At 39.9% G+C, this 11,976-nt stretch overlaps 1 protein-coding gene across 1 annotated transcript in view; it reads right to left on the bottom strand.

Moving 5' to 3' along the window:
- Window positions 1-6,408: 6,408 nt before the first annotated feature.
- LOC147431635 (putative WD repeat-containing protein C2A9.03) overlaps window positions 6,409-11,976 on the bottom strand; it is a 53,911-nt gene continuing 48,343 nt past the window's right edge. The window contains exons 4-9 of the mRNA XM_086494158.1: window positions 10,025-10,162; window positions 9,822-9,938; window positions 9,635-9,726; window positions 9,391-9,496; window positions 9,164-9,250; window positions 6,409-7,283 (exon numbers count right to left, since the gene is read on the bottom strand). Of these exons, the coding sequence (XP_086350284.1) occupies window positions 6,870-7,283; window positions 9,164-9,250; window positions 9,391-9,496; window positions 9,635-9,726; window positions 9,822-9,938; window positions 10,025-10,162 (954 nt within the window). The 3' untranslated portion in view covers window positions 6,409-6,869. The remainder of the gene's footprint in view (window positions 7,284-9,163; window positions 9,251-9,390; window positions 9,497-9,634; window positions 9,727-9,821; window positions 9,939-10,024; window positions 10,163-11,976) is intronic.

The following is an 11,976-nucleotide window of genomic DNA, read 5'->3' as shown; positions in this document are numbered from 1 at the left end:
ATTCGAACTTCCACCACTAAAAAGAGGCAACAAAGCGTCATAAATGTCATGTGAGTTGACATTATTGTCTCAAGTACATGACAACAAGGGCTGAAAGAGTCTTCCACAAACACAACATTCCGTGAGACCAAGATACACTTTGTTTATGGATGATACAACTTGCTGTAACCTTTTCTTTCAGCACTATAACCAACAAAAATACATTTGACAGCCTTATCATCCAATTCTTTGTGTTGTGTTTGTGGCACCAAAACATATGCCAAACAGCCAAAAACACACACTGAACGCCATGGTCCACACAAACCCATCATTGCCTTGTCTGTGTACGCACGCACACACACAAATGAAGTGTAGTTGTCGCCATCATCGCTCTTGTGCAACCCCTAGCCCTCGCCATCACTGGTCGCTCATAGAGCTCGCTGCCTCTGTCTCTCCGCCTACCATCTTCCTCCCGGCTCCGTTGTTGAGAGTACACACACTTGAGCTCATTCCTTGCTTCTCGTCGCGCACGGGCACATTTGACCAGTAGTGTACTCATTTTAGTTTCCTGAGAGCGAGGCCACCGCGATGAAAAAAAAAAATAGAAGTGAAAGAATCAAGGTGGCTTTCTAAAACAATTAGAACGTGATAAAATCATTAGGTTGAGTTTAAGTAGAATCAGTGTTCAAGAAAGAATTACCTCAACTTAGCTTTGAGCCGGTTGAAAATGGAGATTAACTGGTTGCAAACCATGGTAAAGGGAAGAAAAACTGGTGAAATATGTAAGAAAATAGTTCAAAAATCTTGCAAATTTTAAATTTATGCTAGTATTTTCGGTTCACTTCTTTGTGGGGAGGAAACTCAGTCGACGGCCACTTAGAATAAAGTTATAGAATGTAAGAAAAGTCAAGCCATGTGAGGCTGTGAAATGAAATGTGAAATTAAAAAAATACTTATTAATATATATATGTGTGTGTGTGTGTGTGTGTGTGTGTGTGTGTGTCCATAAGATTTACTAGAATTATGCAAGTGATATTTCACTTTAATATTCTAAAACAATAGAATGCAAGAAAAGTCAAGACATGTCCGGATATGAAATGAAAGTGAAATAAAAAGATCCATTTACTATTTTAAAATTGAAATAACATTTAATGTAAGTCTCAATCATCACAGAAAACAATGAAAGTATGCCTAACCCAACTCAACTCTAAGGCCTCTTTTAGAAAGCCAAAAAGTCCTCTCTCTCTCTCTCTCTCTCTCTCTCTCTCTCTCTCTCTCTCTCTCTCCCCTTGACCTGTTCCATCACGCAAGCACAAAAATCTCTTTCCTCTGCGGGCTCCTGCTACCACACGGCATCGCTCTCTCTCTCTCACCCAAGTGAGTGTGTGCTAATAGAAAGAGGAAAATGGTATGACCTTTCTATCACCCAAGTGTGGTAGATTGGTTATGCCATTTCCCTCTTGAATAACAAGTCTTGAGTTCAACTCTCCTTGTCAACAAGATCTTTAAGGTCTATTGGGATAGTTCTCCTAAGCTCAACTCTCCTCATCGGATAGATCTTTAAGGTCTCTTGGGATAGTTTTTTATGACGTTAAAACTCTCTTCTTCTTCTCTCTCTCTCTCTCTCTCTCTCTCTCTCTCTCTCTCTCTCTCTCTCTCTCTCTCGTCAAACCTCGGTTAGATCTTTAAGGTCTCTTAGGATAGTTCTCTTGAGTTCAACTCTCCTCGTTGGTTAGATCTTTAAGGTCTCTCTCTCTCTCTCTCTCTCTCTCTCTCTCTCTCTCTCTCTCTCATCAAACCTCGGTTAGATCTTTAAGGTCTCTTAGGATAGTTCTCTTGAGTTCAACTCTCCTCGTTGGTTAGATCTTTAAGGTCTCTTCTTCTTCTTCTTCTTCTTCTTCCTCGTTGGTTAGATCTTTAAGGTCTCTTCTTCTTCTTCCTTCTCTCTCTCTCTCTCTCTCTCTCTCTCTCTCTCTCTCTCTCTCTCTCCCCCCGCCCTGTCAAACCTCGGTTAGATCTTTAAGGTCTCTTGGGATAGTTCTCTTGAGTTCAACTCTCCTCGTCGGTTGGATCTTTAAGGTCTCTTGGGATAGTTTTTTATGACGTTAAAAGTCTCTTCTTCTTCCTCTCTCTCTCTCTCTCTCTCTCTCTCTCTCTCTCTCTCTCTTCAAACCTGAGGGAGCATCTGGGTAGATTCTCCTTAATAAGCTCACTTTCAAAAATTTAGCACACCTACTTAGGATAAGGGTTCCACACAGTATTTTTGTGCTTGCAACTCATCTGGGTAGATTCTCCTTAATAAGCTCACTTTCAAAAATTTAGCACACCTACTTAGGATAAGGGTTCCACACATTATTATTGTGATTGCAACTCTCATGGTTATTTATCCAAATAGCTACTCGTAGTGCTCTAGCCTCTTTTAAAAGTACGATCTTGTTTAAGCAATTTTGATGTCGAAGAAGTTTAGTATCCCTCACTCTCATGTATATGTAGAAATGACACAATTCCTCTTGCTTTCAAGTAGGCTCATACAAATTGTGGGTGTCCCACAAGCTACTTGAAAGCAACAGGAATTGTGAAAAGTTATTACTGTCGGATGCACTTTTGGTGATACGAATTACCAAATGTATCTTGAACATGGTGCTTTTTAAAGCATGCATAGTATGTTATCATGACATGGTACGTGAAATGGCATATTTGCAAGTGTTCTTTCCATTGGGATGGTATGGTATGGTATGACTTATGAGACTAATTACTTGGTCAAGATTTATACCGAGTTCCATTCTCAATACGTTTGTAACATAATGAACAGAGTGTAAAACTTGAGATTAGTTGTGGCCATACTCAGGATCACCACGAGGTGGGCTACTCAAATATGAAGCATTAGATGCCATATGGACAAATATCCTTCAAAATTATGGATGTAGATAGATGTTTCATCATGATAGTGTTGTGAGGGAAAAGATCCTCTCAAATCTGTCAAGATTTGTATCCCTAGCTTCACAGAGGTGAAGAATTATGGAATCTCTACTAGGAACGACAAACATCGTGGAACCTCCATAAGAGTGTGGATTTAAGAATTTCTCAAGATCCCTCTCACACACAAGGTTGTGTGTCATAGCCACTCTCCACATATTGATCTTCTTTCTTATGAGAAAAACATGTTTTGGGACTTACGTTGCATGTGAAGAGTAGGCATACCCATGGACTTTCTCACAAGCCACCAAAATTGTTATTATGTTCCAAGAAACCTCAAGTCCATTCAAACGTATGAAACATAAACCATGCAAACGTATGAAACATTTGCATTCTATTCATATCAAAGTTCATCCCTTATTTATCTCGATGGTCATCCATTAGGTCTCCCCGATCTCGAAAAAATAAAAAGTCTTTCAAAACATATTAAGTGTGTAAGTGAAGGGTGAGTTTAGAAAATAAAAAGACAGATGAAGATGGAAAGTAAAAAGACATATGAAGGTTGAAAGTCGAAAGGCCTTTTGTGTTCATATAAAGAGGTGGTCTACTTCACATTGTATATTTGTGTTTCTTCTCTCCTTTATTTTTCCTTTAACGTTTTCTTCTCTTTAAAGTGTCCTCTCTCTCTCTCTCTCTCTCTCTCTCTCTCTCTCTCTCTCTCTCTATGTTGTATATGTCCTTCTCACGTCCAACTGATATTGTTGCAAATTTACGTGCTTCGTCATTGTCCGTTGATGCGTGCTATAGACTAACGCATCATTTTTGTTGTTATTAAGGGAATCTTTGAATTAGGAACACCTTTTAATTTTTTTGAAGCCATATTTAAACCATTTCTGGTGAAAAAAAATAAAATTTCACCTAACTGCTTCGCATCAAATTCACCAAAAAAAGTATGTCATGAAAATTGCAGTCCCAAAGAACAAATCCTTTGGCCATTGTTTGTATTTTGTGCTTTGAAAATTTTTTATTCCTACAAAGAGTGTTCATTTGAACGTAATAATTTAGAGATTTCATAAAGAAAATTCATATATGAGTTTGTCTTATTGACAAAAGTAGATTCCATGCTATAAGGCATAACAAAGAGCACCAATGCATGTCTTTTGACCAAGTTAAGGAAACAATTTTTTAAGGAGGAAATTAAATAAGATATACACCATGTTTTTGTATCTCAGAAAACAATGCTTTCCCCTCATCTTTGACCATCCATAACATGTAATATTGTGGTATGCCCTCTTGGCTATTGGGATATTTCTTTGCCTCCCAATTAACATGTATATTTGTGTCATGCCTTCATGGCTATCCGATGTTTCCATGCTTCCCACATCTATAGTGCTTATCTCCACTCCTCAAAATATAAAAATTTGTTAAAAGTTATGTCTTAGAAGTACATTGGTTGATTTGTTTAAAATTCATTAGCAAGATATCCATGTCGCCATCATTGAGGATTTTGCAGTATTATTGTATGTTTCAATATTACCTTTTGAGCATGATGTGATATTAGTATTAGGCAATTTATACCTCAATTGTATCAAAACTTCATTATGTTTGAAAGCTTCATCAATGAGAGAATTCAATGCCTTGCTTATTGAAATAACAATAAGAAGTAAAAAGAAACTTACTGCGATTAGCCATACTTTTGATTTTGTTTTGACTGCCAAATTTTGATCATGAGCTACCTTTTGTTATGGTGTACGCAATATGCTCCCTAGTATACATTGTTCACTTCTATTCTGTGTGTTTGTCCATGTTGGTGTGTGTGATTTGTGTGTTTGCATGTGCCTATGTGTCTATAGCAATGTCTCTCCATAGTGTTCAATACGCTAAATTGGCACCACAAACCATATCAAATAAACTCCCACCAAACAGTGTCTAAAGCAAGTGATTCCTTGAGAATTTACAAGAACACGTCCACCCAAAAGATCACCATGGAAACTAAGCACCTGTCTTGACACATAATTATGGCACATACCAACCAATGCACTTGAACCTTCACAAATATTCTTTTTAAAACCACAACTCCAAAGTGTACATATGTCACAAAACATATAAGCTTTCACAACTTACTCTACATCCAACAAAGGGTGCCATCTCTTGTGTCCTACGGGTACTAGATTGCATATTCTGAACCGCAACTCTAAAAGGGATCTCCCCTTGTATTGCTTGGACTTTCCAAGTGATCTTTTGTGCATCTTGAGGCTAGTTCAACGTTATAGAATGAACAATTGGAATTCCTAGTTGTCTCAAAGCTTTGAGCTTCGGTGAAAGTTCACTTTGAAACCTAGCACCATCTTATTCATTAATCTATGTTTGGATAGATCTGGTTTTTTTTAAAAAGAAAAGTCGTTTCTTCAATATGTGATGTCACCAAATGCCAACAAAAGTTCTCACTATGGCATAAGACCTTGTATGTTCACATTCAAAAGGGTTTGACAATATTGTTATATCTTCTAGTGCTCTAGAGCTCTCTTTCACACGAGGAATTTTAAAAGTACTTCGGTACCATGATCATTTGATCACCTTGTGCAACTAGGACTCATAGGCCTCTAGGAATACCTCCAACCTCAATCCAAACACGGACCTTCGAAAAACACCATTCAATTATACAAAAGATTTTTGGATCTTGTAGCTCCAATCTGAGTTGAGAAGCCTCGGGGTTAGGCTTAAACCAAGTTTCTCTTGTACTTCTAAGTTTAAAACTATACCTAGATGAATCCAAGATAAGCCCAGATCCACCCTTAAAGGAAAGTGCCAGCTATAAACTCATGGTAAACCCCACAAGACAATATAACCATCAGCTCCATCATGCATAGTATTGACGAAAACAACATCTCCACTAACACCATAAGAGCCCAATAGTGGGCATAGAACAACGTACCAATAAATGCTCCCACATCCACACCAAAAACACATGCTCTAAGGTTAAACTCTTTAGGAAAAGAGGATCTATCTCTTGGTCATCAAAAAGAAGTAACCAAGACAAACTGTCAGCAATGCTATCATCTTTCACACTCATTTTGTAAAAGCTTCACAAGAAGCCCTTCCCTACAGTATACTGCGCAAGGCAACCCTTCAAATGGCCACGTCAACAAGTAATCTTTGCACATGGAAGGAGCCACTCATATCTTTCAAGGACATTTTTTGTTTACAGCACCTACTAAAAACCAAGCCTACCACAAGTAGAAGCAATGTATATAAACCAACAAACAGTAATTTTGACCTGAACTAGACAACCTAGCAACAATTTCAGAAGTGGTGCATCTGCCAATAATAACATACTAACTTGTATGTCGTATCTTTGCAAAATGCCGACAAATACCCACATTTTTATTCAATAACTAGACTGGAGAATACTTAATTTATATAGCAATAAACACCTAATATACGCAATTTTTCCCGCGCACCAAACAAACTCAAAAGCTACCGAAGGCCAAGACAAAAAGCAAAAGAGAGAGCTCTACCCAAGCTGTAATCTCTTATGTGAGGGGGAGCCTTGGAGGCATTTTTATTTTACAAAACTCTATGCTGCTAAAATGTTGGGTAAGTTTTACTGTGTTCAAAAACGGGATACTAGCCAGGTACTGTACAAAAGTACACCGCTTACAAAACAGGATTTCCATATTAAATACATGCTGGAAAAGTGTGCTGCTGGGTTGAATATCCATAGAAAAGAGGACTCCACAACCTTCTGAGCTGAAATAATCGACCATGACTCCACAATGCTCTGAGCAGAAAAGACGAGACTGGAATCATGGGTAGGAAACATGCTAATAATCATCTTGATCAAAGCAGCTCTCGCAACTTTGAGAAGTTTGGTCGATTACTTGTAGCACAACAGTCGAGAAACAAATCTATCTGTTGTCGAAACCTCCTTCTGCCCGCAATCATAGTTCGAGGGAATTGTAAAGTCTGATGGCTCAAATCATTGCATCCAAATATGTATTCACATGGCAACGGTTATACTCAAGTAAACTTCCATACGTTCTATCAGCAACACCTATATAAAGGGCCTCAGAGTCAGGGCTGAAAGATATGCCTGCAATCTCACCAAATATGTCGATCTCTTGCGACTTTTGAAAATCCTGGTACACATCGAACACATGCACGAAATCTGCTGGTTCGGCCATTGCAAGAAAGCGTCCATCTATAGTGAACCGAAGCGAACGGATGGCTCCAATGCGCCCCTTAAGAACTGCGAAGGAGGAGCTCAGGTTTCGAGCATCCCAAAGCCTGCAAGTGGTATCTTGATTGCCAGTGGCAAATATATGCCCGTTTGGATGCCATGCTGAGGCAAAACAGTAGTCCAGATGTCCTATCAATGGTGCCAAAACCTACAGTTCAAACAAAAAATAACATATCCATTACCTTCAAAAGTCAATGTTTCTTTCTTCCTATGAAACAAAACAAAAAGGAGTTGCCACCAAGTCCTTCATTTCTTTTAAACTTGATTGAACCATGCAAAGACAATGGCTCAACCAAACCCTACTGTAAAGCATGTCAATCAAGCCTAACTTTTAGCATTTTCAATAAAAGCACATAACAACAAGACATATGCCACATCTAAGTTCCTCATTCCTGTTTCAAGCACTCAATATCCTTTCCTAGAACAAAAACTAATCAGTCCATTCAAGCAACTTATCAATATCTAGAATAGCAAACTTTTAAGATGCGCAAAAGTCATTAAAACCAGTAAGATCTCAGAAACTGAGGAAAAATATTGTCTTCGTTCTCTTTGAGGGCTGATTGCAGCATTTCAAATACCTTCCTCGTCGACAACACAGGCACCTTCCATCACAACTCATAGGTCTATATAGACACAGTAGTATTCTTCTCTTCTATCACAGAACAGGTTCAACAACTCATGAGGGTGCTCATTTTATCGAATCTGTTTCACAAGCACCATCAAGCAAGTACAAGAGGTTTCCAGTCTTCCACCTTTGCCTTTTATCTGGTGAAATAATCCACCTTTCAAATTGTCCCCAATCCCACCATTTCTTTGTGGACCTACCCTCCTCAGGACCCTTGCAAGGATTGAGTTTCAATGCACCCTTCGAGCCGTGTCTTAAATAAATCATCCCACGACCAAAAGTATTAGCATCATCATTGAAGTGTAAGACTGCTTCACTAGCTTTGCTGCAAACTTAGTCTGCACTTTTCAAAAAAAAGGTGCTAAAGCACAAGGGTATGAAACACCACCATGCATTAGCAAATACCTAATCAAGGGTTGTCTCCAATTATGAGCACAAAGGGAATTGGCATACAGCGTCTTCCCTACCTATATATCCTCGATCACCACCAATGCACCCGCTTCAGTAGTTAGGACTCTGATCGGCAATGAAACACCACCATACATTAACAGCCAGTACTTTAAGTATGGGTTTGTCCCATTAAGAGCAAAGGGAAATTGGTATACAGTTGTTCGGGTCTATATTTTATCCCTCTTTAAACATCCCAATGCACCAGCCTTTGGCATTTAGGACTCCAATGCTTTTTATGAAGCAGAGACAAGGCTTTGGGGAGTTCCGGGACAACCAGACAGCAAGAATTTCTCTTACCATGTCTCTTCTCCTTATGCACCGAAGATAACCCAGGTATTCTTCACTGCCTTAATTTTTTAGTGTGCAATACAAGCTCATCTGCCATTCAATTCAGCATGAGAGCGCTTCAATTATAATAACAATCTTGTCCCTTGCAAGCAAGGAGGGAAAAAGACACCAGCTCAAAATAAATAGCAGCAATGGCAATCCCTAGTGTCCAACTGGAAGTGCAAAGCCGCTGTAACTTCCTGAAGGCCGTGTATGATAACTTGGAAGCACAACAATACAGAATGCCATACCCTGTTTTACCTCTCAACTACCTAGGTACCTATTAGCCACCGCACAACAATACAGAATGCCATACCCTGTTTTACCTCTCAACTACCTAGGTACCTATTAGCCACCGCTACCATCCACCATCAAAGAAAATTATCAGTCAGCTCCTTACCCTTACTTCTCTACTTTTTTCCACACAGAAGTTAGGGGAACACTTTGCCACTTCCTCTTATCTCAGTGCCCAAGGTTGTATACCTCAAGAGTGCTAGCTTATACGTCAGTCAAAGAAACAGATTGAAAAATATTTTTAAAAATCTAGCATTGGTCAAAACCTATGTTGCCACACACAAAACCGAACATAATGGTCTGTTTACAAACTTAATTAGGAATTGAAGTACCTTCCCAGATTGATTATCAGCAAGAAACCCATCCGCACTGTCACCGACCACCACGACAAACCTGTTGTCTGGACTCACGGATGTATGCTGTTATGCAAAAAATTTAAATCTCATTAAGGAAATGAAACCTTGGTTCTTTTTCTGACCTATAATGAACTTCAAGAGGAATCAACATATGATGTGAATCATGTCTAAGTACATGCAATCAAGCAAGGTTCAGAGTTTACATTAACAGGCCATGGTAAATGAAACTTCTGAAGCACTTCAAATCTTTCAACATCAAATACTCGCACAATAGAGTCATTGTTGGAGGTCATCAAGCGTGTTGCACCACTGCCAAACGACAAAAAGGTCAGTTCTTGCCACTTGAAAATGAACCGGGTGTGTTATACAACTGCTGAAGTACAGAAGAATGGACAATTAACACAACAACAAATGCAGCTGCAGCTTGACTAAATCAACTATTCTTACCTACAATTCTCATATATCTCGACAGCATTGGTAATAGCATTCTCATCAAAAGTTATCTTGGTACAAAATGATACTCCTGAGCGATCAAGGAACTGAAACAAAATTCGAGCATCATGAGCAGATTCCAGAGAAAAGGCTTACAGGGACAAGTCAAAAACCGTAAATATGGGTAACTGGCTCAACTTACTTTGCACACCATCTCCCCTTGAAAACCACCAGCCACAAGAAGGTTGTTTTTAACACACATAGTACTAATCTGCATGTTCCGTACAAGAGACTGTTTAACCCATGAACTTTTCCGTGCCTGCAGTAACACAATAAACATGAGATTCATAAAGAGATCTAACAGAATGAAAAAGTCCAGAACTTTTAAGGCTGTTGCGGTGAAACCTCAGGAACTGGTACAAAAGGCCGTGCAGCATTTAGGACGTCTGTTTTCCTTCGACTAAGAGGAGACCAATGCCAGACCAGAGAATCATGCATCCCATAGACATCATGTTTTGAAGTTGCCCAAACAAGATTTCTAAGCTGCATACATGACAAGTACCACAAATTAGACTCTTAACACATCTAGTACCAAGAATTTAGCAGCAATCATTAGATCTTTATTGAAATAACCCTATACTCCAACTGCCACTGCAAAGAGAGCAGATCAGAGCATGCTCCATATTGTAGCGTTCCTCCACTAAATGCACTCAGGAAAGCTCATAGCATCCTGCACTGAGGATCACCTAAAGCTGGCTAATGAATCAACGTGGACCTTTGTGGAATTTTTGCGCGAGTAAAAGTGGTCGTATGATGAATGTAAAATGAACCTCTATGGGGGTGCAAATGCCATGTAATGTGACCCTAATCCCGACAGAAAAGAACTGACGACCACGCCCATGTGTAAAGAAAGACACATCGACGCTGCTCCGCTGACCTGGAGGAGCCGGCTGAAGAATTCAACTGATTGTGAAGAGTATGCAGAAGCTCTGTCCAGATGGCTGTCAAAATGGTAGACATAGGGGAGGATTGTGAGCCCAGAATGTGGGCACAATGAGCCTTCCACATGGTACAAAGCATGATGCTGCATATTGCAGTGAAAACTGTGTCTTGCTGGCAGAAATCCAATTGGTGACCTGCATCTGGGATTATCTGTAGAATGCCCGGCCTATAACCCAAGAACCCAAGCGAGTAAGTAGGAAGACCGGATATGTTGGCAAGCCCTGAAAAAAAGTGTGTGACCCCAGATTGCAAAAGCATGCAACTGCCCCCCACATCATGGGACGGGGGGGGATGGGGGACGGGGGAGTACTGTGGATTACATCATGAGATCCAGAGAGGCCACCCATCTACTTAGCTTTTTCACCATCCTGCCCATACCTAGTGGAGCCGACCACACCTATCTTGCACCCTCTCTCACCGGAGACGCCACACCCTCCACATCCACGACACGCTCCCCACCCACCACGATTCATTTCACACATAAGCTTGTAACATTTAATGGCCTAAAAACTTGTGTGTAACGGAAATTAGCATGAACATAATGGGCATTTCATTAGAATAGATTCCTAATGAGAATTACAAGAGTGCTTGGGTGGAGAGAGCAACAAAAAGCATAACACCTAGTTAGATAGCATGAACAATACTTTCAAAAGAGAGAGAAATTAAGCTATTGACAACAGTTGAGGACCGGATTTACATGGAGCCGGTCCCCCCTCCAAAAGGCTTTGTATTATGGTTTCTCCCATCGAGAGAGACGTTGTACAATACAATTCTTTGTGTTCCTTCAAGACTAGCTAGTGCAATGAAGATGAAAGCTTCATGCACTAAGCAAAACATTTATCAAACACAACATCAATTGCCTCCAACTTGGAGTAGGTGATAAGCTTTCCATTAAAGCTTGAGAAGAGAGAGAGAGTCTTCTTTTCTTCACACATTGATTGTGTGAGTGTGTGTGTCAATAATGCCTTGCAAAAATCAGCCCCCTCTCTCTCTCGGTCGACCCCCCTTGCTAATTACTCATGCTAGCATCCTATTGGACCTCCCCAGGTTTAGCCAATGACAATTAAGCAGCATAAGTGATAGCCTTCTGACATGTGTCCCCCTTTCCCCTTTTGTGAGAGCTTTATGTAATTAATAAATGCAACTAAACTCTCATTGGACCCCTTTGCCTCCTGGCCAGTAGGAATCAGGCAAGCCATTGGGCTGTTGAAACTTGAATGCTCATTGGTCCCCTTGGGAGACTGTCCAATAGTCTTCTAGAGAGCTTAATTCTCATTGGTTCTTTTATTAAGTGTTTTTAAATTAATTAAACTAGATTTACTCTAGCCTAATTCTCATTGGTCCACCTCCAAGGC

This window comes from Adiantum capillus-veneris, chromosome 21 (genome assembly GCF_014529385.1).
Source record: "Adiantum capillus-veneris isolate H3 chromosome 21, ASM1452938v2, whole genome shotgun sequence".
NCBI lineage: Eukaryota > Viridiplantae > Streptophyta > Polypodiopsida > Polypodiales > Pteridaceae > Adiantum > Adiantum capillus-veneris.
Note: the sequence above shows the minus strand (reverse complement) of the source record. Positions and strands in the feature narration are given on the sequence as shown.